Genomic DNA, 23,859 nt, shown 5'->3' on the forward strand with positions numbered 1-23,859 from the left:
GGGTTTAGGGTTGGATTAGGCGGCACCGCTTCGCGGAGCCGCCTAATCCAACCCTAAACCCTTTTCCTTAAACAAAGGTTGTTCGTAGTACAACAAAGTGTTACAAGATAAAACCAAAACTAAACCCTAGGGAAGGACGGGTGATACTGTCGTGGACGAGATTTAAATTTGGGGAAAAACGCTCCTAAAACGGGACGGAAAAGGGTTTAGGGTTGGATTAGGCGCCACCGCTTCGCGGAGCCGCCTAATCCAACCCTAAACCCTTTTCCTTAAACAAAGGTTGTTCGTAGTACAACGAGTGTTACGATAAAACAAAAACTAAACCCTAGGGAAGGACGGGTGATACCTTGTCGTGGACGGGATTTAAATTTGGGGAAAAACGCTCCTAAAACGGGACGGAAAAGGGTTTAGGGTTGGATTGGGCGGCACCGCTTCGCGGAGCCGCCTAATCCAACCCTAAACCCTTTTCCTTAAACAAAGGTTGTTCGTAGTACAACAAGTGTTACAAAGATAAAACCAAAACTAAACCCTAGGGAAGGACGGGTGATACTGTCGTGGACGGGATTTAAATTTGGGGAAAAACGCTCCTAAAACGGGACGGAAAGGGTTTAGGGTTGGATTAGGCGGCACCGCTTCGCGGAGCCGCCTAATCCAACCCTAAACCCTTTTCCTTAAACAAAGGTTGTTCGTAGTACAACAAGAGTGTTACAGATAAAACCAAAACTAAACCCTAGGGAAGGACGGGTGATACCTGTCGTGGACGGGATTTAAATTTGGGGAAAAACGCTCCTAAAACGGGACGGAAAAGGGTTTAGGGTTGGATTAGGCGGAACCGCTTCGCGGAGCCGCCTAATCCAACCCTAAACCCTTTTCCTTAAACAAAGGTTGTTACAGTAAAACCAAAACTAAACCCTAGGGAAGTACCGGTGATACCCTGTCGTGGACGGGATGTAAATTTGGGGAAAAACGCTCCTAAAACGGGACGGAAAAGGGTTTAGGGTTGGATTAGGCGGAACCGCTTCGCGGAGCCGCCTAATCCAACCCTAAACCCTTTTCCTTAAACAAAACAAATCGTATAACAAATTGTATAATACATTCTTTGTAAAACTTAGGAAATATGCTCCTAAAACGGGACGGAAAATGGTCCTAAAACAATATGTGTTGCTGTATAAAATGTTGTAAGTGCTGTATAAAATGTTAACTATGATGTAGGACAATGGAATGACTTTTTACTGTGACATGTTATTGCCACAAAGAAGACACAATTCTACTTTTTATTTTTCTTTGTGACATATTATTGTCACAAAGAACACAAAATCCTACTAATTATTGCTAAGGTCACAATGTTATCGTAACATCATAACAAAGATCAAACTTTTTCTTTTTAGTCGCTTTCTCAAAGCAGCTACATCGCCTATGCGAAGAGGGCATGTTCTCTGTCGTGGGTAACTCTTTCTTTGCAAGTATGCACATAGCCTCTTTGGCTTGGCTGCTTTTTCAATGGCTGTTGTTTAGCCGACTTCAATCTTTTTCCACCGCCCTTGTTGCGTGCTTGTTAGGAGGGTGGATAGTGACTTCGAGACGACGAGCTGTGACCCAACAAAGACATCTCCATCTCTTGGTCTTTTGTAAGCGGTTCAATACATAACTTCTGCCGGAACTCAACTAGGACGGATGCTAACTCTTCCGTGTGTTCAACAGGTAAAGTTTTGAGAACACCAACTATCCGACGGAACTCGACCATACGTTGCACAAATGATCGTTATCGACGTAGCCATATATGAATCCTCAATGACATTCCCATTCGAATCAAGCTCGGAAGTAAAACAAGAGGTTCTTGTTTATCATGGTGACAATGTTACTTTAAGAAATTATGGTTACAATGTTATCAGTAAAACAATTACTATAACAAGTCAAAATCATCACAAGTAATAATGTTTCGAATCAAACCACATTCGCTGCGTGTGTGTTATTTAGCCAACGATCTACAATGTATTTGCTTGGTATTCGTCCAATTCCTTTGCCCTTGTACACACACAAAATATGCCTGCAGAGTAATCCAATTCTTTCGAACAGTTTACACTCGCATACTGCATCTGTGCTTCTAAGGTCCAACCTCACCTTGAAAATTCTGTCTGTCTCGGCATCGATTACATGAATTATGCGCACATGCTCCTCCTTCTCAAAGTCATCAACACCACATGAATCGGCCGCCATTACTTCTTCTTGGAACACCTTGAACACAGCATGTGTGTATATAATAGCGCCATGCTTTTCTATAGGTAATTCTGTCTTACGCTCAGGGAATGAGTGGTCGCTGTTATAATCATCGCACCTTCGTGTATAGCGCTGCTGGTCCATAGCAGTTTGGAACCTGGTTTTAATGCAACAAGGATTCGGCAACAAATTATTTATGTAACAATGAAACAATGGTACTGTAACATACACTGTTCCCGGGTACTGTAAGGAATGAAAAAGAGTTGTTTACCTCATCCAAAATTCGACCAGTGTACCAAAGTGATTCTCATAGCGCTTGAAAAACGAATTTGTACTTTCGATCGTTTGTGTTATTCTTAATATGCAGCCCAAGGCAAGGTCACGATGGTAGGCAGGAATCCAATGGTGTGTCGTGTCGAACATTGTAGTCAACCAATCATTATCTTCCGGCTCGAAATCGAAATGACCTTCCGCCACTTCTCTTCGAACTCGACGGCTCCATATCAGGTCCCAAACAACAGCGTTGAAGCGAGCAAGGAAGTCCGTGTCTCTGCAGAGTGCTGAACCAACTTTGTCCGTGATCTTTTGTGTAATATGCCACATACAATAACGATGCCTAGCTGTCTTGAAAACAGAAGGGAAAGCCTGTTGTATGCCAGGCATAATGAAACAGCAAGTCAGAACGTGATATTGACCAGTGATAGGGAAAGAGCAAGTGAGTAAATTATATGTTAGTAATTTAGTTACAGTGACATTGTTATTGAATAACCTTGTAAAAGAGGAAGAGATGGAACAGTGGTAGTTGGAGTCAGAAAGTTCTGGTACAATAATCTTAAATAAGTCTGTTACAGTAACATTGTCACACTATTACCTTCTTTATGCCAGGGCATTGATCCGTGATCATGAACTGCGGCTCTTTTTGTCCCATGGCAGTCAAGAAATGCTGAAAGGTCCATTGGAAGGAGATGTCATCCTCGTGTAACAGGAGACAACCGGCAAACAACACCGACTTTCTGTGGTGATTAACACTTGTGAATGGTGTAAAAACCATATCATACTTATTGGTTAGTAAGTAGGGTCGAAGCTAACAAAGATCCCCAAAGAATGAGTAGTTTCTAATACATGTAGCATCAGCCCAAAAGAACTTTGTTAGACGGTTTTGCGGATCAACATCATAGGCGAAGTAGAACTGGGGTTGGGTTGCTTTGAGTTTCTCGAGTCGATCGATGAAAAGGTCAGCATCTCTTAACCCAATGTAGCACTTGATATCTCTTTGAAAGTTCTTAAAATCTATCAATGTAGCACCGATATTTTCATACCCATTGACAAGTTCCTTAACCTGTCTAAAGGTCAATCCAGCGCCAATATTCAACTTGGAGTTGTCCAAGATAAGCGTCTTCTGGAACATATCAAGGGATCGTGAAATCTTATCGAGATCTCTGTTACAGACAGAGGTGAGACGATGATTGTGGACTTCAGAAAACTCGTCAATCATAGCTGGGCCATCAAGGCCATGTAGAAGGGCAAATCTGACGTATGCTCGGCATCCAATTCTTGTGATTTTAACTCGCCGTGTAACTGTACTAGCTGTGGACGAACCATCACCCATATTCTCATCATCCTTGGTTCTCGGGACGCCTGTTTCGGTTTAGATTCCCTGAACCCTTGACGGTTGCAGACTACGAATTTTTGGTGTGCAACACCACCTCGTAGTGTTTTCGTACTGTGCTTCCGAGGGGTAAATCCGCATGCCCGAGCATAAACCTCGTAGAACTTGATGCCAGCCTCAAGGGAGGCGAAAACTGCACCAATGGTAGGTCTAAACTTGTGCTCAACCACACGCATCCAGCGCTCACCTCCATTAGGCGTGTGAGACAGAACAAGCTGATTATTTGGTTGAGGATTGGGTTGCTCTTGGACAATTGGCGTAGAATGGGGTTGAGTGACAGTACTTGAGTCTGTAATACAAAAAGGAAAATACGAGTATTAGTGACCTGAAATACAACGGTGGTATTACAAAGAGTGACATTGTTACAGTAATAAAAGAGGACATCCAGAAGTGGTACAGCATATGTTATATGTGAAATGGAAAATGAATATATGTGATTGTGTTACTGATAACATTGATATTGTAACAAGCGAGCCTGTAAGCATTGACAAGCAGAACAGGAATATCTGAGACAATGGGACAGGAATATACAAAAACAGGAAAAGAGGTCAAATATAATGAAATTTGACCGAATTTGAACGTGAAAATCAACAAAGACGAGGATATTTGACCTAATATTTAAGAGAAAAGCAAGTAAGAGTATAATCAAAGGAAAGCAGACCGTAAATTGAAGTATAAGTGAACGAATTTCATTAAAGTTGAAGCAAACATAAAATCGATTAACCTAAAAAACTGAAAAGCAACAGAATAAAGACAAGTATAATCAAAATTGATGGAATGTAACGATAAAGCAACTAATGAATGTTACAGTAACAGTGAGACTGCTACAATGTGGTGACATTAGCATTGACAGCAGAACAGGAATATGCACACAGGTGGAACAGAGAGAAGAGCTCAAAAGCAAAGGAGTTTTGAAAATGTTTTGCAAAATTAATATCAGCGCAGCAGCGTATTGCTAATTTCAACGGGAAAACCAAGGACGATTTTAATCTACGGAAAGAATAAAGCAAATTTGCAGAGAAAGACGATTACAAATCAAATTCGATCGAATTTGACGGAGAACAACACCGGTGATAATGAAAGCAAAGGATAAAGCGAAATTGCAAATTCAAGAAAGAAAACAACGATTATAATCAAATCCGATGTAATTTGACGGAGAAAACTAGGACGATTAGAAGCAAAGCAAAGGAAAAAGCGAATTTGCAGCAAAAACATAGATTATAATCAAATTCGATCAAATATGACGGAAAACAACAACGATTATCACGAAAGCAAAGGATAAAGCGAAATTGCAAATTGAAGAGAGAAAACAACGATTCTAATCAAATTTGACAGGAAAAACAATCACGATTATAATCGAAGAAAAGGATAAAGCAAAAACAGAAAGCGATTACCTGCGCGGAAACTATTTTCAGTAGAATCGGCATCCATAGGAGTATCAACCATCAAGCAAAAACTGAGAACGATTGAAATGTAAAAATAATTGAATGATGAATTGAAAAGTAAAATTATTTGTGTATATTTTTTGCTGGATTTGTTTTATGCGAGAACGAAGAAAAACAGAGGGAAATTCGTAGAGAGAGAAAAAGTGTGAATGAAGAGAGAGAAAGTGAAATAGAATTGTAAGGTTTAGCGTGAAATCGAGCCTTATATAGTCTAATTATAATTTTTGAGATTTAATCTCAGCCGTTGATTAGGACTTGATCTAATGGCTGAGATTAAGATGCTAGACTCACCTAAGATACTTAGACTCACTTGATGCAATATATATATATATATATATATATATATATATATATATATATATATATATAGATTCGGGATCATATGAGAACCACTAGGATGATGAGAACCATGAGAACCACTAATAATACTACTAATATTAACATTACTAATTAATAATACTAATAATATTACAATTTACGCGCTCAACTCCCAAACCCTTCAACTTCAATCATTTCCCAATTTTCCCTTTCTCACTCATCTTCTTCTCTCTCTACCACCCTCATCATCCGCGTTTCCAACCGTCGCCATTTCCGTTCGTCTTCTCCGATCGTCGTCGTTGCTCATCTCTACCCTACCTTCATCGTTTCCGATCATCTGCTTCTCATATTACGGTTCAATCCATTCATCAGGAGCATTTTCGCGAGATTTATCAATCTCATTCCTACTAATTCAGGTACTATGCTTCCGATAATGGCGATTGTCCTGTAATTTTATCATGCATGTATTTTTCCCTTCGACATTCATCAATTCCTCCGAGATTCATCAATTCATATTAAACTATTAACCCTAATTTGCAGTAATTTCCCTAATTAAGGTATTTAAATTGTTATTCTATAATGAATTCTTAGATTCGGGGAGAAATTGAGTTTTAATGTGTTGAACACATTTGCATAGAAAATCGAGTTATACGTTGCTTATAGTTTAGTGATTTCGCAATTTTGTTCGATTGCATGTTCAAGTAATTTTAAATAATTGAATTTGCGGATTTATGAGTTTTTATTCTGATTGCATGTTCAAGTACTTTTAAATAATTGAATTTGCGTATTTTGTGAGAGTCTTTTAGTTTTAAATGATCTATATTGTTTGGATCTGAAAAAAATAGTCGAGTTGCTTGTTGTTTTCGGTATTTTTAGCCAAGGAAGCTGAGGTTTTAGGATACTTGTCCTCTGTCCGTGCATGAAATAAGGTACAGCGTGCATAAAATAGGGTTCAATGTGCATCAAATAAGGCCCTGTCCACATCAAACACGTCGTTACTTTAAAATTAACAGTAGGTTCATTGTCGATAAGGTGCCAATGCTTAATTAGTAGAGTGCCCTTGACTCGGAAAATCTGCATATTTACCAAAATCTAAATGCTCTCGGTTGTGCATTGGCCGAAATTTCTAATTTCACCTGTGTTAACATCAGTCAATACATTCACAGATATGAGGCGAAAAACTGTTGCAAGGAAGAAAAACACACCAGTCAAAATTACACAAATAAAAGGAGGTAGATCAGTGAAAGATTATTTCCCGCCAAACCCAACAAACTCAACTATAAATGATGTTGTTGACCAAAGTATGTTGTAAGAAACCTGCATAGTTTTGTCTATTTTTATGTTTCATCCCTTCCTTACCCCAAAATAATGATAGACTACATTTTAATGCTCTGTCTAAACTTGGATGCATTACCTGTATTGCTTGCTTAATGTGATATTTCCTGAATTTATCTTAGTGTTTTTCGGCATGCTTTATGTGCTTTTCAAATGACGGACTGCTTGTACTCTTTTCCTTACTAGTTTCTATTTCTAGTTTTTTCATTCGAGAGTTCAATTTGTGATGTTTGTAGGTCATTCTCTTACTGGTCAACTACTTATACATAGCCAAGTATGGCCAATTGGTGCAAGGGGTGGGTAGTCAATATTCATGAAGAAGATAAAGCACTTTTTGTCAAGAATTACGTAAGTGAAAAAAAAGAGGCTATGGGTTTGTCATTTGCTCCCTTAGCCAAAGTTCGGTTTCCGACAAGCGTTATCAAGCCCTAGTTGATGATGTTTTCAATAATCAAGATCTAGTGACTAACATATTTAACCAACTAGATTTTAACGAAGATAAGGCAAATATGGCGTTGGTCTGTAGGAATTGGTCTCAGCTTTTCCTCATACACCCAACTGCACCTCGCATTGAACATGCATATGGCATTTCTCTACGGACCAATGATATCAATGGTGTAAGAATTGTTCGTAGGGGTCCTAAAATAATTTATAAACGATGCAAATGCTTTATGACTGAAGATTTGGCAGCTAAATTGCTCCTGCATCATCAACAAGAGAAAAATATTTACCAAAGAGAACATCTAAATGCTCTTGATGATGCTGAACGTGCACATGTGAATGAGTTGCTTCATGCTTTAGCCACGCCATCTCCTGCACGTGACACAAATATTTGCCATTTCAACGAGACTTAGCAACTCGGGCATTTGCCTTTTTTCGGTTTTTTCCTCTATTTAGGCCTTTAACGGTTCAGGTCTTAAAGTTGCCCTAGTTTCAGTCTTTTGTGGTACTCTTGTATAATTATGTAGTCGGGTTTTCCCATTTTCAATGTTGTAAAGCTTTGTCATGTATGGATGATATATGTTTTATTAATGAAGTTTCTTTTCCTTATTTTGTTAATCATCGAGCTTTTCATTGTTTCATAATTACATGAAGTTTTTGGATCTATGGAACAACCTTGTAGATGCATCAAAAAATAATCTCAGTGCATTAAAATACCCCTGTATATGCCTCAAATAAGCTGCCTTTTTAACCTACTTACTTTGTCAGATAATCCTCCCAACCCAAGTACTCCGGTGCAAAGCCGGACAAATTCCTCCTCCACGTCGACGTGAGTCCACGTATCCAACCAAGAGTTCCGAGCAAGTACCACCAGATATGCTTTCTGGTAACAATAATGGTGAGGGTTTACCTTTTCTTGTCCCTTTTAAAGATTTCCAGTATATGTCGTTTGTTCGAATATTAATGGTGATGGTTTAAGGTGCAATACCCTTATGAATGCATCAAGTAGCCTTGTAGATGCATAAAAAAACAATCCATATGCATTAAACAACCATGCCTTGTGGTTTTCTTCCTGTTCGAATGACAATAGCAAGGGAAAGGGTTTAGGGTTGGATTAGGCGGACCCGCGGTAGCGGTCCGCCTAATCCAACCCTAAACCCTTTCCCGTCCCGTTTTAGGACACCCGGTCCCCTTTCTAAAATCCCGTCCCCAAAAAAAGGGTTCACTCGTCCCCTTCTAGGGTGTCTTTAGGTTTTCTTGTTCGAATGACAATAGCAAGGGAAAGGGTTTAGGGTTGGATTAGGCGGACCCGCGGTAGCGGTCCGCCTAATCCAACCCTAAACCCTTTCCCCTCCCGTTTTAGGACACCCGGTCCCCTTTCTAAAATCCCGTCCCCAAAAAAAGGGTTCACTCGTCCCCTTCTAGGGTGTCTTTAGGTTTTCTTGTTCGAATGACAATAGCAAGGGAAAGGGTTTAGGGTTGGATTAGGCGGACCCGCGGTAGCGGTCCGCCTAATCCAACCCTAAACCCTTTCCCGTCCCGTTTTAGGACACCCGGTCCCCTTTCTAAAATCCCGTCCCCAAAAAAAGGGTTCACTCGTCCCCTTCTAGGGTGTCTTTAGGTTTTCGTGTTCGAATGACAATAGCAAGGGAAAGGGTTTAGGGTTGGATTAGGCGGACCCGCTACCGCGGGTCCGCCTAATCCAACCCTAAACCCTTTCCCGTCCCGTTTTGGGACACCCGGGCTGATCGATGTTTTGTTTGGTGTGCACTAGTCTTGTGAATTAATGGACTAACCTTTTATATGCATCAAATAACTGTTTAAGTGCATTAAACAACATTCGTGCATGCATGAAATAAGCTGTCTTCCTGAAGCTAATCTGTGTTTTGTTTGGTGTGCACTAGTCTTATGAATTAATGGACTAACCTTGTATATGCATCAAATAACTGTTCAAGTGCATTAAACAACATTCGTGCATGCATGAAATAAGCTGTCTTCCTGAAGCTAATCACTGTTTGGTTTGGCGTACAATGGTCTTATGAATTCATGGACCAACAGTGTATATGCATCAAATAACTGTTTAAGTGCATTAAACTACTTCTGTACATGCATGAAATAAACTGTCTTCCTGAAGCTAATCACTGTTTGGTTTGGCGTACAATGGTCTTATGAATTCATGGACCAAGAGTGTATATGCATTAAATAACTGTTGAAGTGCATTAAACAACTTCTGTACATGCATGAAATAAACTGTCTTCCGAAACTAATCACCTTTGGTTTGGCGTACAATGGTCTTATGAATTCACTAACCAACCTTGTATATGCATCAAATAACTATCTATGTGCATAAAAGAATTTAGTATATACATGAAATAAGCTACCTTACTAATGCTGACTACTTTGACAGATAATTCTCCCAAACCAAACCCTACAGCAGCAGAGGCAGAACAAATTTCACCGCGGCAACGGAGTCCGCGTGTTAAAGCCAAAGTTCACGACGAAGTTGCACCAGAGTTGCCTCCTAACAAGAACAAGAGGAAAGCAGCATCAACAAGCAAAGAGCCAACGCAAAGTATAAAAAGAAGAAAGCGTTCTGACAAGTATAAGCCTCTCCTCACTCGGATGAGTCCTTCCTTGATCACTAATTTCATCAAGTTGGGGCCATCCGAACAGCAAATTGAAGCCATAAACAGTATGGGGTTCGGAGGGTTGTTACAACTTAAGTCAGAAGAAATCAATGGCCATCTGGCCAGATGGATTATCGAGACATTTAATCCGTTCAATTGTTCATTGATGAACCGCGATCTTGTTATCTCTGATGAGGATGTCCACGTTGCAACTGGACTTCCTATGGGACCGATTGACATTGTTGCAAATTTGGAATGTTCGTAAGGAAAAGGAGTACACAGAGGCTGTCAAGAGGTATAAGGCTCAGTTTACCACCTCAGATATTACGAAAAAGGTTCTCTTAGATAAGATGATGGAGCAACGGGATGGTGGAGACGATTTCAAGAGGAATTTCCTCATCTATATCGTCAATGTTCTCTTGATGGGGGTAGTAGGTGATCATCCTAGCCCTCGGATATTAAGCTCCCTTTCAAATCTCACCGATGTCCCTAACATGAATTGGTGCAAATTTGCACGGACCCATATGATCAACAACGTCATGTCGTGGAAGGCGGCTATAGCTAATTCCCCTAAAACTTATTTTAAGGGACCGATTCTGATTTTCCAGATTATCTACTTGGATAGATGTGTTTTCATGACGATAACGGTGTGTCGATCATTTCCCTTATTAGCGAATTGGACGGATGAGAAAATTAGAGAAAGGGTTAAGTTGGAGAAGCAGAAGGGGGTGGCTTTGGCAAGGGCTCTGTTGAACCCATATTTGCTTATGTTGCACCTCAACATGAACGTGAACCTGTACCTGTACGTTTACCTGAACCTGAACCTGAACCTCAAATTGAACCTCAACCTCAACTCGAACTCGAACACGAACCGAACTTGAAGCTGAACCGGTTGATGAGAGGAAAGAATCCATCAAGGTTTTGGCAAGCACAGCCATTCGACTTGCAGACATTTATGGTGACTTTACCAAAGCAGTTAGAAATGCTAAGTGTAAGGCTCCCGCATTCCCGGCTGTCACGCAAATGTCAAAGTTGGCAGATTGTTTATTTGAAGGATTTTCCCTTTCACAGCAGAGTACAGAAGAAGGTGAAAGGGAAGGTGCTGATTGTGAAAGGGAAGGTGCTGATTGTGAAAGGGAGGGTGCTACCATGGAGAACATGGAGGAGGATGAAGTGGAAAAGGACAATGAGAAAGATAAGAATGTATTGAAGGAGAGAAAGGAGGAGGTGGCAGTGGAGAAGGAGTTGAAGAAGGATGAGGGTAAAGTGGAGGAGGAGGAGTTGAAAGAGGAGGTTGACATGAGTTGTGCAGATGATGCATTTCTAGACAATCCCACTGTCATGGCTGAATTAGAAGGGATCCTTAATAATGCATACACTCATGTTGGCAAGGTGTTTGATTCACATCATGAAAATATGTGGAACGAAAAAAAGGAAAAGGAAAAGAGGGATAAGGCGCTTCTGGAAGGACCGTCTTTCAGCCTTTTTAGTGGTGATGATGCGCTATATAACTCTCAAGAGTTCCTTGAGTCCAGGTTGCGGTCGCTTCAAGTGTTCCTCATTCAAGCACAACAACTACGACGTCCTGTTCGATAGTTCGTCCTTTATCGCCAATATCGCCAATTTCGATCTCATCCCAACCATCCCAACCATCGCTTTGTAGTTATCTCCTCTCAATTATCGCTGGATGAATCGCCAATTGAGCCTTCTTGTCCAACTGTCCCCTCAGATTATGCCATTGAGAGGCAAGTGGCTGGTAGAAGGGTGCTCCCTAAGAGGTGTGTTGAGGTAGCGAATGTTTACCGGTCACCTTACTTTATCAGAAACGTGGACATGGTTCGTGACTTGAGTCGATCGGAAAAACTGGTAGGAGACTATGCATTTTCAGAGGACTTAGATGAAGAGTATGTATCACTCTCCTATATTTTAATTTTATTCGGCATATATGTATTACATTTTCTTTGTATAACACTAAGTTTCATGTTATTATAACTGTATAGGGAGGTTTTATTTAGCTGTGCGGGCAAGACTCTCACACGAAGTCATATGAAGAGTTTGCTTCTTGATCGTCGAGTTCATACAGATGTCATTTCTGTGTGGTGTGATTATTTGAATGAGGCCAACAAATTCAGAAATCGTAAATGCCCTTGCCGTCTATTTATCACAGAGACAACTGACGTAAGTGTTCCATGGTTGTTCTCAACCTTGGGATGCATTAGACTTTCGAATGCATGAAATAATCTTGTAGATGCACGAAATACCAATCTAGGTGCATTAAACAACACTGAACATGCATCAAATAAGTGCCCAATTATTACAAGTTTTTATTCTCTAATACGTGTCACCTAATTTAATGAACAGATTGACTCATTGGATGTCAAATTTGCAGACGTGGAGTTGGTAAGTCCTTCAAGATTTTCACATTTCCATGGTTGTTCTCAACTAAGTGTCTTTCTTTTCATTATTGTCTTTGTTTTCAATGTCGTACAGGTTTTCATTCCTATAGTTACACCCTTGCCATTTGTCTTCTGTTACCATGTTAGTAAGAAGTTGTTAGAAGTGATGCACTTGATGCCTCCGTCAACTGACTATTCCCGCCATGTTAGACCTGTGGTATATCTTCAGATCTTTTTTCCATAAAGTGCCTGATTTTCGTCTAATTTTTGTGAGAGATTATTTACTTGTCATTGTTTTACCTTTATCAGAAGAACTTGTTGGGTACGCTTTCAAGTAAGATTCCAAACTTGGTGTCTTCATGGCTTTTGATTCCTAAGTTGTATATTCCGCACGTTGCCGTTGATGTCGAGCATGATACTGGAATCTACCTCATGCGTCATATGGAGATGTACAACGGGGCTAAGGGACGCTTAGGTTCAAAGGTGGGTCGTAAAGGGATTAAGTCTGTATTATTTAATTCAACTTTTCCTTGTATGTGCATTAAATATGAAGTCACTGATGTTGATTTCTTTTGTTGTTATTGTTCAGAGAGTTGATGTTACACGTTATGTTGTGAGGGTTTGCAATGAAATACTAACTTGGCGATACAACTCTTATAAACTTCAAGTGACGGCTGCAGCAAAGGACTACAAGAATGGCGTTCAGCTTCGGTAATGCGAAATCTTAAGTAGCTTTGTTTTCCGTTTTTCCGTTTTTCCATGTTAATAAAGGAGCTTTTATTTTCCCCTTTTCTCAGTAATCAAGCGCCACATGATGATTTATCATATACAGATGCACACTTGATCAATTATATTCGGAATAATAAGAAGAACAAGGAGTAAGTTCTAACTGACCATACAGCTTTCTAAAAACTTCAGTTTTTGTCCACTCTCTGATGTTCCGTGTTTTCTAATCTAATTGCAACATGTGCATCATTAGTGAGGTCGTTGTAGAAACCGATTGGTTGCAAGTTACCCAACACGCTGCAGACCCTTTGCCGCCAGGAAATTGGGTAATGGATATGGTTATTGATCTTTGTTGGTATTCGTACTACAATCGAAAACCCGAGTGTTGTGTATTTTCCGACAATCATAAAGGTATTCATATTCCTTATTGTGTCAAATGCTTGTTTTTGGTTTTTGAAATGACAAATAATTTTGACAAATGTTCTCAAATTTCAGGGAGTTGTCGGTAAAAACGGGTTTCGAAGTCAATACGTCCTACTTGACTACTTGCCCCTCAATCTAAACACAACCCAACTGGTAAATAAATATTCTCCTGCTTTTTTTTTCCTTCTCCTTTTTTCCAATGCATTCTTCTTTCATTTGAAGTCGATAAATCCTACTTGACTAGTTTGTAATATTTCAGGCTTTCTTTCCTTATTGTGTGGAGAGATCACATTGGTTTGCATGCGTTGTTGACTTTGGGAAAAGGATGAACTTCATACTCGACTCCAACCTGCCCAGGCGCCGTGAAGTCAGGCAAAAATTTTTAGTTGAACAGGTATGATTTATTAGTTTTTGCACAAAAACATGTTACCCCTCACTTATTATATCCGGAAGGCTGCTCAACAGTTTTTGAATGCCCAAAATGCATTGTCGAATGAAAATACTGTTGGTGATCTTAATGTGCATGAAATACCCTTCTATGTGCATGACATACCCTTGCATGTGCATTAAATAGCCTTATACCACAATCACAATCACTCCTTGTGTCTTGTTTTTGTATAGCTCCCGCCCGCTTTGGAGATCATCGCAAGAGACTCTCCAAGATACACAAGGTTGTTGGAGATCAAAACTTTTCAGTGGGAGGTTGTGCAAGTGCCTCAACAAAACAATGGGTATTCTTGTGGAGTTTATTTGTTAAAGTGGCTAGAAAATTTGTGTGATCAAGCATCATGGAGTGATAAGAGTTCTTACGAGGTATAAATTTTTCACCAAACTTTTGTAAACATTATTCAGTATATTTTATTTCAAGCATTTCAATATTTGTTGTCAAATAAAATTTTTACGTAGGATTTGGATGAATATGGTACGAGTATGATTGCACGTCTCATCAAATGGAAGCGAAACAAGAGACAGGTAAATATAAAGAACCTTGAATGCCTAATTTAAATTTTGCCTACTTTTAATCTTCTTTTCATTAGATTCTGTCTCAGAGTGACTTTTACGTAACAGTATTTTCCCCCCCGTTTTTTTGTAGGATTATCCCTAGGTGATATTTTCTAAACACTTGATTTGAGGGATGTGCAAAGGGAGTGGCAGATGACCTAATCCAAAATTCGAAACACTGCCATTTTTTTATCAGATTCCTTGAGTCGCGGGATCTACAAAGGGAGTAGACCCTGGAATATTAGATTCTTGTGGAGTTTATTCTGGAATATGTAGTACACTAAGTCTTGAGAGTACATATTAGATTTTGGAATATGTAAGGCGTGTAAGACATGAAGTCATGTTCTAGACTAATTCTAAAAACATGTCACGGGGCAACGAAAACGAGAAACAATTTTCAAAATTGGAAAACGAACATGTCACGAGGCAACGAAAACGAGAGACAATTTTCAAAATTGGATAACGAAAAGGCTGTAATGAAATCTGAAAACATCGTAAATGCATTAAAAACTGTTCCACATGCATGGAATAACAGTGTGCATGCATGAAAAACAGGTTTATTAGACGACAAACTCGGGTTAGGAGGAGCGTTCGAGTTTCATCAGTAATTGCATATCATCTTATTACAAAAATGGTAGCATTTTGGTCAGCTCATTATTTACTACGGTAGATGTTACAAGTAGTTTGAATTATGCGACTTTTTCGCTTTATTGTAATTTTTCCCACCATGGATTGAGTGATTAATAATGAATCAATGAAACGGAAAAGCACAGTAAAATTTAAAAACGCTATAAATAAAATGACAACTTTAACCGTTACTTGCATAATGTGTGCATGAAAAACTGTTCCACATGCATGAAATACATCTGTATGTGCATGAAATACCGTTGTATGTGCACGAAATAATGGTGACAGAAACACTCGGGCTTTACATTCTAGAAGTGTTGCATTCATTCGTTTGAAGAAAAAAAGTCCAACATCTATCAAATAAAATAAAAAGTCACGAATTATTCAATAAGGCAAATGTCCAATATTTATCAAATAAAATAAAATTTCCAAATTTTTCAATAAGGTAAAATAAAAAATTACTCTACTCATTGTCGGTTGTCCTTCGGTCACAATTCCTACTGTCGTGGTTCGCCATCTCCCCACAGGCCCTGCATTTTCTTAGCGCTTTCTTGGTCACTTCCCCAGCTCGTTCTCTTTGTGAGATCAGCCTTTTTCCCGAGCCTTTGTTTTTGCACTGCCTTGGAGGCAAAACCTTAATCTCACTAGGCATGTTTGTTCCTAAAAGCATCCCAATTTCAGCATTCTTGTCCTTTACCTTTGCAATACCAGTATTTCCACTTTCATCAGGGGTAATTTTTACCCTTTCCTTGAACTCACGCAAAATCCCAAGCAACTCATCACAATGCCCAGGACTCTGTTCAACAAGTGCCACACAAGTAAACAACTCTGACCATAACTCGCCAACTTTGTTTTTCTGTACATCCATTGATGTACAATCAATAACAACCGGCCATTAGGGCCGACGATTGGCTGGCGGGTTGCTAGTTTGCTCCACCGACTAAGCAGGTAGTCACTTGGAACTTTCGAATTCCCGATCTTTAAAGACACACAGAGCATGTCGACAGAGCATTCCATGTCTTTCAAACTTCTTGCATGTGCATACCACTGAAACATCATCCTTCTTAAAACCAACCTTATATGTTTTATTTCGAACTTGATCTATGATATCTGTGTATAGAATTGGATAGGTTTTATCTTTTTCTTTATCCCCAACACCACATGAATAGCAAGCTGCTTCGACTTCCTTTTGAAACTCGCCGAAAATTGTTGGAGTGTAGATTTCTGATGCATGCTTTTCTAGGGCTAATGGAGTCGACAACTGGGGGAAGGAGTTTTTTGATTGTGCAACAAGTTTCGAATGAGTCCATCTTTGAGCATCCATTGCACTCTCAAATCTCATCCAAAACTCAACTAGGGTTAAATTAGGATTAGTGAAGTTCTTTGAAAAAGTGGTTTTTCGACTCGACGGAGGTCGTTCTCATCAAGCCTCCTAAAAACAGATCACGAAAGTAAGTTGGAACCCACATATTTCTAATGTTGTACTTCTCCTTAAGCCACTCGTTATCCGACAACCCATGAGATTCAACTACTGTTGTCCACCTTTCCTCAAATTCAGGCGGCTCCACATCTTCGCTCCAAACACATCGGTTTATCTTCTTGGGGAACTCAAGTATCTTTACATATTACAGGCCCTACTTTCTCGGGCAACTTTTTTAGTATGTGCCACATGCAATATCTGTGTTGCACCTTGTCTTTCCAGGCTAATTTCATTCCTTCTTCTATCCCCGCATCTTCATCAGTTATCATACAAACTGGATGACGACCCCCCATAGCCTCTACGAATTTCGTAAATAGCCAAGCAAAGGATTCCTTACTCTCATTTATAATAAGTCCAGCCCCAAAGGTCACGCATCTCTTATGATTATCCACGCCTGTAAAAGGACCAAATATCATCCTATACTTGTTTTTTCTAAAGGTCGTATCAAAAGAGGTCATGTCCCCGAATAGCAAATAGTTTTTAATACTAATAGGGTCAGCCCAAAACACATGTGACAATCGACCTATCTCGTCTACCTCAAAATCAAAATAAAAAGATGGACACATGTGTTTTATCTTCATAAAATGCTCAATAAGCATTTGAGCATCCCCCTATGATAAATAATTTTTGATATCTCTAGAAAAGTTCTTAAAGTCTTCCAATGACGCACCCACATTCCTATAACCTCTAACATACTCCTTGAACAACCTATACGACTTAACTGGACCTATGTTATTTTTGGAGTTGTCAATTATCATTTTTTTGTGAACTACATTCAACTCTCTCGTTTGTGTCAAATGTACCATTGTTGATGGTGTTTGTGGCATATGATTATGACCTTCATGAAAATCATATATTTGGTATTTACCCATATCAGGACCTTCCTCCAAAATTCGCTTAAATTTAATACAAGAAGGACATTCTATCCTAGTCCTTTGCCTCCGATGATTTTTCCCTTTCGCTTCACATACTCCAGCCTTATTACACACAACTTTTTTATGCGTAACGACACCATTTTTAGACTTTTGTGAGCTTAATCTAGTCACAAACCCAGATTCTTTTGCATATGCTTCATAAAACTCAACACCTAGTTCAAGCTTATCGAATAGCATACCAATAACAGGCTTAAGATGGTTGAGACACTCAAAAACCCGATTCGTGTTGCTTGAAGAACCTTCTGCTGCCTCCTCGTCCTCTGCCTCCTCTACTATGATATCTGCATATGTTGTGCAATTAAAGTCAGAAAGGCGAGGGATAAAAAGCATATGAAATGTACCTTTAAAAAGCTGAAAACATCAAGCAACTACCAGGATGAATAGAATTGTACCTTCAACAAATTCGAAAGTCACAACTTCAGGAACATCATGTTCATTTTGCTATTGCGAGATATTTCTAATATAGGTGACATGCATTAGCTTCAACATTCGCTCCTTCGTTTGTAATGACATTTGAAGAAGTTTGTGATAGTATTGAGGAGTTGTCTTTGTCATTATTGCTGCAACAAGAAATGTCAAAAATTAAATAAGTAACAATACAACAGTATAATTCATGAAATTGAGTCCCTGATTTTAACAAATGTAGGCAATTTCACAATTTCTCCAACCCTAATTTCTCAATTAAGCCAATTTGATTCACAAAATCACATTTTGATGCACCTAAACAGGAATTTGGATGCACATAAACAAGATTTTGATGCACATAAACGGTCTCCAACCCTAATTTCAATGTTTCCCCAATTTAATTCATGAAACCCTAATTTCTCAATTAGGCCAATTTGATTCACAAAATCACATTTTGATGCACCTAAACAGGAATTTGATGCACATAAATAGGAATTTGGATGCACATAAACAAGATTTTGATGCACATAAACGGTCTCCAACCCTAATTTCAATGTTTCCCCAATTTAATTCATGAAACCCTAATTTCTCAATTAGGCCAATTTGATTCACAAAATCACATTTTGATGCACCTAAACAGGAATTTGATGCACATAAATAGGAATTTGGATGCACATAAACAAGATTTTGATGCACATAAACGGTCTCCAACCCTAATTTCAATGTTTCCCCAATTTAATTCATGAAACCCTAAATTCAGAAGCATGATTTATCAATCCAGAAACTTAAGAGACGAATCAAACCCTAATTTAATGGTTTCAACAAATTTCTCAAATCCCCTAACCCTAATTTCTCAGTTTCCCCAATTTAATTAACGAAATCCTAAATTGAGAAGCATAATTGTTCAATTCAGAATTCTAATCGGTTAATCAATCCCTAATTTCACGAACAATCTAATTTAATCGACTAAATCAACTAATTTCACAACAAATAATCATAAAGATCGAAATTTTACCTCGAATTTAAAGGCGTCATTGATTGAAGCAGCGTCGAAAGGTTGATTGTCGAAGAATTTATCGTTCGATTGTAGAGAAAGTTAAGGTTTGATTATCAAAGAGGCGATGGCGGAAGGTTTTAATAGTCGATGAGATGAGTTGAAAGAGAGAGAAAGAATGATGAGAGAGAAAGCAAAATTTAACAATGTCTGAGTTTAGGTGGGTTTGGGAGGGACGCGCGAAAAAATTTGGGGTTTGTTTGAGATAATACACAGCGTGTGTATTATTGGATTGTAGTATTATTAGTGGTTCTCATGGTTCTCATTATATGGGTGGTTCTCACTGGATCTCGACCTATATATATATATATATATATATATATATATATATATATATATATATATATATATATATATATATATATATATATATATATATATATATATATATATATAGTAATAAGATCAAGTGAGTCAACCTCTTACATTTGAGTCCATGAGTCTCATTGTGAGCCTTTGGATCTTGAAAATGAAGGGATAGGATGAAACACAAAAAAGAGGGTTAATCCTCTAATTTTGCTCTCTTCCTCTAATTTTCTTATTAACTCCATTATTTCTCATCACTAATCATTAACCTCTCATTATCACATCTTCTCATTCTCTCTCTATATCTCACTTCTCCATATTCTCTAAAAAAAAACCAAGAAAAAAAAAACCCAAAAAACCAAACAAATAAAAAACCCAAAAAATCCAAATAAATCAATTACTCATCTATTCTTCATTCACCTACCACCACCCACCGGACACCACCACAGTCACCACCCCCGCCCCCGCCACCGCCGCCACCACCACGGCGGCCGCCGCCACGGCGTCATTTTTTTAGTGTTTTTTTTTTTTTTTTTAAAAAAAACTTGTGTTTGAGTGTTCTTTTTATTTCTTTTGTTGTTTTTTCTCCTTATATCGTCTTGCTATATAATATTGTTTTAAATTTGTGAGTTTTTTTTTTATTTTAATCTTAGATCTACTAAAATAGATCAATTTTCATTGACCCGTTTTTTTTGTTCATTTTCGTTTTGTTATTTTTTTTTTTCAATTTTCATGTTTTGGTCTTTTTTTTTTCATTTCCGTTTTGTAGTTAATGTTTTGTTTTTTTGACCCATCTCCGTTTTTTTTTGTTCATTTCCGGTTTTTTTTTTTTTTTTTTTCAATTTTCATGTTTTGGTCTTTTTTTTTTCGGTTATTGACATTCTTACAAATTATAATTTGATTTCGTATTTAAAATTTTCTTTTGGTATTGTGTGATTTAGGACACTTTTTTCCGTTAAAATTACATTTTTTTCCGTTAAAATTACAATTTTGTGGGTTAAAATTACACTTTTTTTTAGTTAAAATTACACTTTTTACCGTTAAAATTACACTTTTTTCCGTTAAAATTACACTTTTTTTGGGTTAAAATCACAGTTTTTTCATTGTTAAAAATACACTTTTTTCCGTTAAAATTACACTTTTTTGTGTTAAAACTTCACTTTTTTTTTCCGGTTAAAATTATAGTACTAAATGTATTAGTTATGAAATCTCATTTTTTTACTTTTTTCTTGTTGATATCACTTTGTTAATATCCGTCTTGTTATATATTTTTGCCAAATTTCGTATTTAATATTTTATTTTGGTATTATGTGATTTATGATCTATTAAAATTACTTTATCGGTTAAAATTACACTTTTTTCCGTTAAAATTACACTTTTTTCCGTTAAAATCACACTTTTTTTGGTTAAAATCACAGTTTTTTCCTTGTTAAAATTACACTTTTTTCCGTTAAAATTACACTTTTTCCTGTTAAAATTACACTTTTTTTCGGTTTAAAATTACACTTTTCCGTTAAAATTACACTTTTTTCTGTTAAAATTACACTTTTTTCCTTTAAAATTACACTTGTTTTCATTAAAGTTACCTTTATCTCTACTAAGGTTATCTTCTCAATGACTAAAGTTACGCTTTTGGACTAAAGTTAGAACAATTTGGTGAAATTTGAAATTTGGACTAAAATTACACAATTTGGACTAAAATTACACAATTTGGACTAAAATTACACAATTTGAACTAAAGATACACAAATTTGGACTATAGTTATACATTTGGATTAAAATTACACTTTTATAGACTAAAATTACACTTTCGTGGACTAAAATTACACTTTTGTAAACTAAATTTATACATCTGTGGATTAAAGTTACACATTTGTATACTAAAATTACACTTTTTTGGACTAAAATTACACTTTTGTGGACTAAAATTACACTCATAAAATGATAAAAGATACACACACTATCAATTTACTAAGTTACACTTTAGTGGACAATGATTGGAATTGCACAATCTAAATTACTCAAAATAAATGCATTGTGTAACTTTAGTTCTAATTGTGTAATTTTACTCTAAATTTAGTCGGAAATAGTGTATTATTAGTTCAAAATTATTCGTATATAGTGTATTTTCAGTCCAAAAATGTATTTTTAGTCCAAAATTGTATAATTTTAGTCCAAATTTAGTTGTAAATATTGTATTCAATTTAATCGTAAAGTCCATTAGTTCGTCCAAATAGTCCAAATTAAATAGTCCAAATAGTCCAAATTAGTTAGTCCATATTGTCCAAATTGTCCAAATTAGTTAGTCCAAATTGTCCAAATAGTCCAAATTAGTCTGTCTAACTTTAGTCCAAGAGTGTAACTTTAGTCATTAATAGAGATAAGTGTAATTTTAACAGGAAAAAGTGTAATTTTAACCGAAGAAAGTGTAATTTTAAAGTAGAAAGGTGTAATTTTAAAGGAAAAAAATGTAATTACAACAAGAAAAAGTGTAATTGTAACAGAATTAAGTGTAATTTTAACATAAAAAGTGTAATTGTAACAAAAAAAGTGTAATTGTAAGAAGAAAAAGTGTAATTGTGACAGAAAAAGTGTAATTGTAACAAGAAAAAGTGTAATTTTAACAGGAAAAAGTGTAATTGTAACAGAATTGAGTGTAATTTTAACATAAAAAGTGTAATTGTAACAAAAAAAAAGTGTAATTGTAAGAAGAAAAAGTGTAATTGTGACAAGAAAAAGTGTAATTCCAACAAGAAAAAGTGTAATTCCAACAAGAACAAGTGTAATTTTAATAGGAAAAAAGTGTAATTATAACAGCAATAAGTGTAATTTTAACCAAAAAAAGTGTAATTGTAACAGAAATAAGTGTAATTGTAACAACAATAAGTGTAATTTTAACCAAAAAAAGTGTAATTGTAACAGAATTGAGTGTAATTTTAACATAAAAAGTGTAATTGTAACAAAAAAAGTGTAATTGTAACAAGAAAAAGTGTAATTCCAACAAGAAAAAGTGTAATTTTAACAGGAAAAAGTGTAATTGTAACAAGAAAAAGTGTAATTGTAATAAAAAAAGTGTAAGTTTAACAGGAAAAAGTGTAATTATAACAGAAATAAGGGTAATTTTAACAAAAAAAAATGTAATTTTAACCAAAAAAAGTGTAATTGTAACAAAAAAAAGTGAAATTTTAACTAATATTAACAAGGCGAGATTTGTAAAAAACCAAGATAAACACCAACAATATTAGATCTAAAATAAAAAATGATGTAAAACGAAAATAAAAAATAAAAAACGATGTAAAACACCAACAATATTTAAACACCAAGATAAACACCAACAATATTAGATCTAAAATAAAAAACGATGTAAAACACCAACAAATTAAATAGAACCGTTTACAAAATGGAATCTATACCTTAAAAAAAGGAATCCGACACAAGTAAACACGGAATTCAAATTAAAACCGAATCTGAAATTAAAAAAAAAAAACCAAAAAAAAAACCAAGAATACTAGATCTAAAATAAAAAAAAATCGAAATAAGAACAAAACAAAAATCAAATGAATGGTAGATAATTAAAAACCGAAATCAAAAACCGAAATCAAAACCAAATCTAAGAAAACGAAAACAAAATCTCAGAAAAACGAGATCCAAAATAAAAATAAAAAAAACGAAAAAAATATATAAAAAAACAAAACAAACAAAATACAAAAACAAAGCTTGTGATGTCGACCAAAAACAAACAAAAAACAAAACAAAAGAAAAAAAAAACCGAAAAAAAAAAATTGAAAACAGCAGAGGAAAGCGTTTGGTGGTATTTTGGAAGTTGTTAATGGAAGGATATGTGATTGTGATATTATCAAGAGTAGTGATATTTGCAAAGATATCATAAGTTGTGCATATTCCATTGATTTATTAATAAGTGTTACTGTTAGTGTTTGCAAGGTTGTGGTGTTTGTATATTGGTGGAATGAATATAGGGAATGTTTTGGGTGTGGTGATTAATTTTGTGAAGAAATGATCGTGGACCAGTGGTTTTTTTTTTTGGTTTTTATTTTGGTTTTTTTTTTAGGTTTGTTGATGAGAGGAAGAGAGGATGAGAGATGTGGTTTTGATTTTGGAATGAATGAAAGAGAGATGAGTAATAAGATTAGAATGAGGAGGAGATTATGAATGATTAGGGAGGAAGATTAGCTAGATGCATTTCTAGCCCTCCATTGAGATGCAATCTCCTCCCTCCATCCCCTTCATCCTAAGGCCCTTAGAAGGACTAAGGGACTCAATTGATGTAAGGGACTTAGGAGAACTTCACACTATATATATATATATATATATATATATATATATATATATATATATATATATATATATATATATATATATATATATATATATATGATGGGGCATATTCGCACCCACGACGACAGTCAACATATTGAGCAAGGTCAAAGATATC

General features: G+C 36.6%; 2 protein-coding genes across 2 annotated transcripts; both read right to left on the reverse strand.

The window, feature by feature from the left end:
• Nucleotides 1-1,944: 1,944 nt before the first annotated feature.
• Nucleotides 1,945-2,361, reverse strand: LOC141641658 (protein FAR-RED IMPAIRED RESPONSE 1-like). The gene has a single exon (XM_074450313.1). It carries the CDS (start codon nucleotides 2,359-2,361, stop codon nucleotides 1,945-1,947), a length of 417 nt encoding a protein of 138 aa, XP_074306414.1.
• A 13,328-nt stretch (nucleotides 2,362-15,689) lies between these two features.
• LOC141641659 (uncharacterized) lies at nucleotides 15,690-16,094 on the reverse strand. The gene has a single exon (XM_074450314.1). It carries the CDS (start codon nucleotides 16,092-16,094, stop codon nucleotides 15,690-15,692), a length of 405 nt encoding a protein of 134 aa, XP_074306415.1.
• Between the last annotated feature and the right edge of the window lie 7,765 nt (nucleotides 16,095-23,859).

This window comes from Silene latifolia, chromosome 2, assembly GCF_048544455.1.
Source record: "Silene latifolia isolate original U9 population chromosome 2, ASM4854445v1, whole genome shotgun sequence".
NCBI classification, from domain to species: domain Eukaryota; kingdom Viridiplantae; phylum Streptophyta; class Magnoliopsida; order Caryophyllales; family Caryophyllaceae; genus Silene; species Silene latifolia.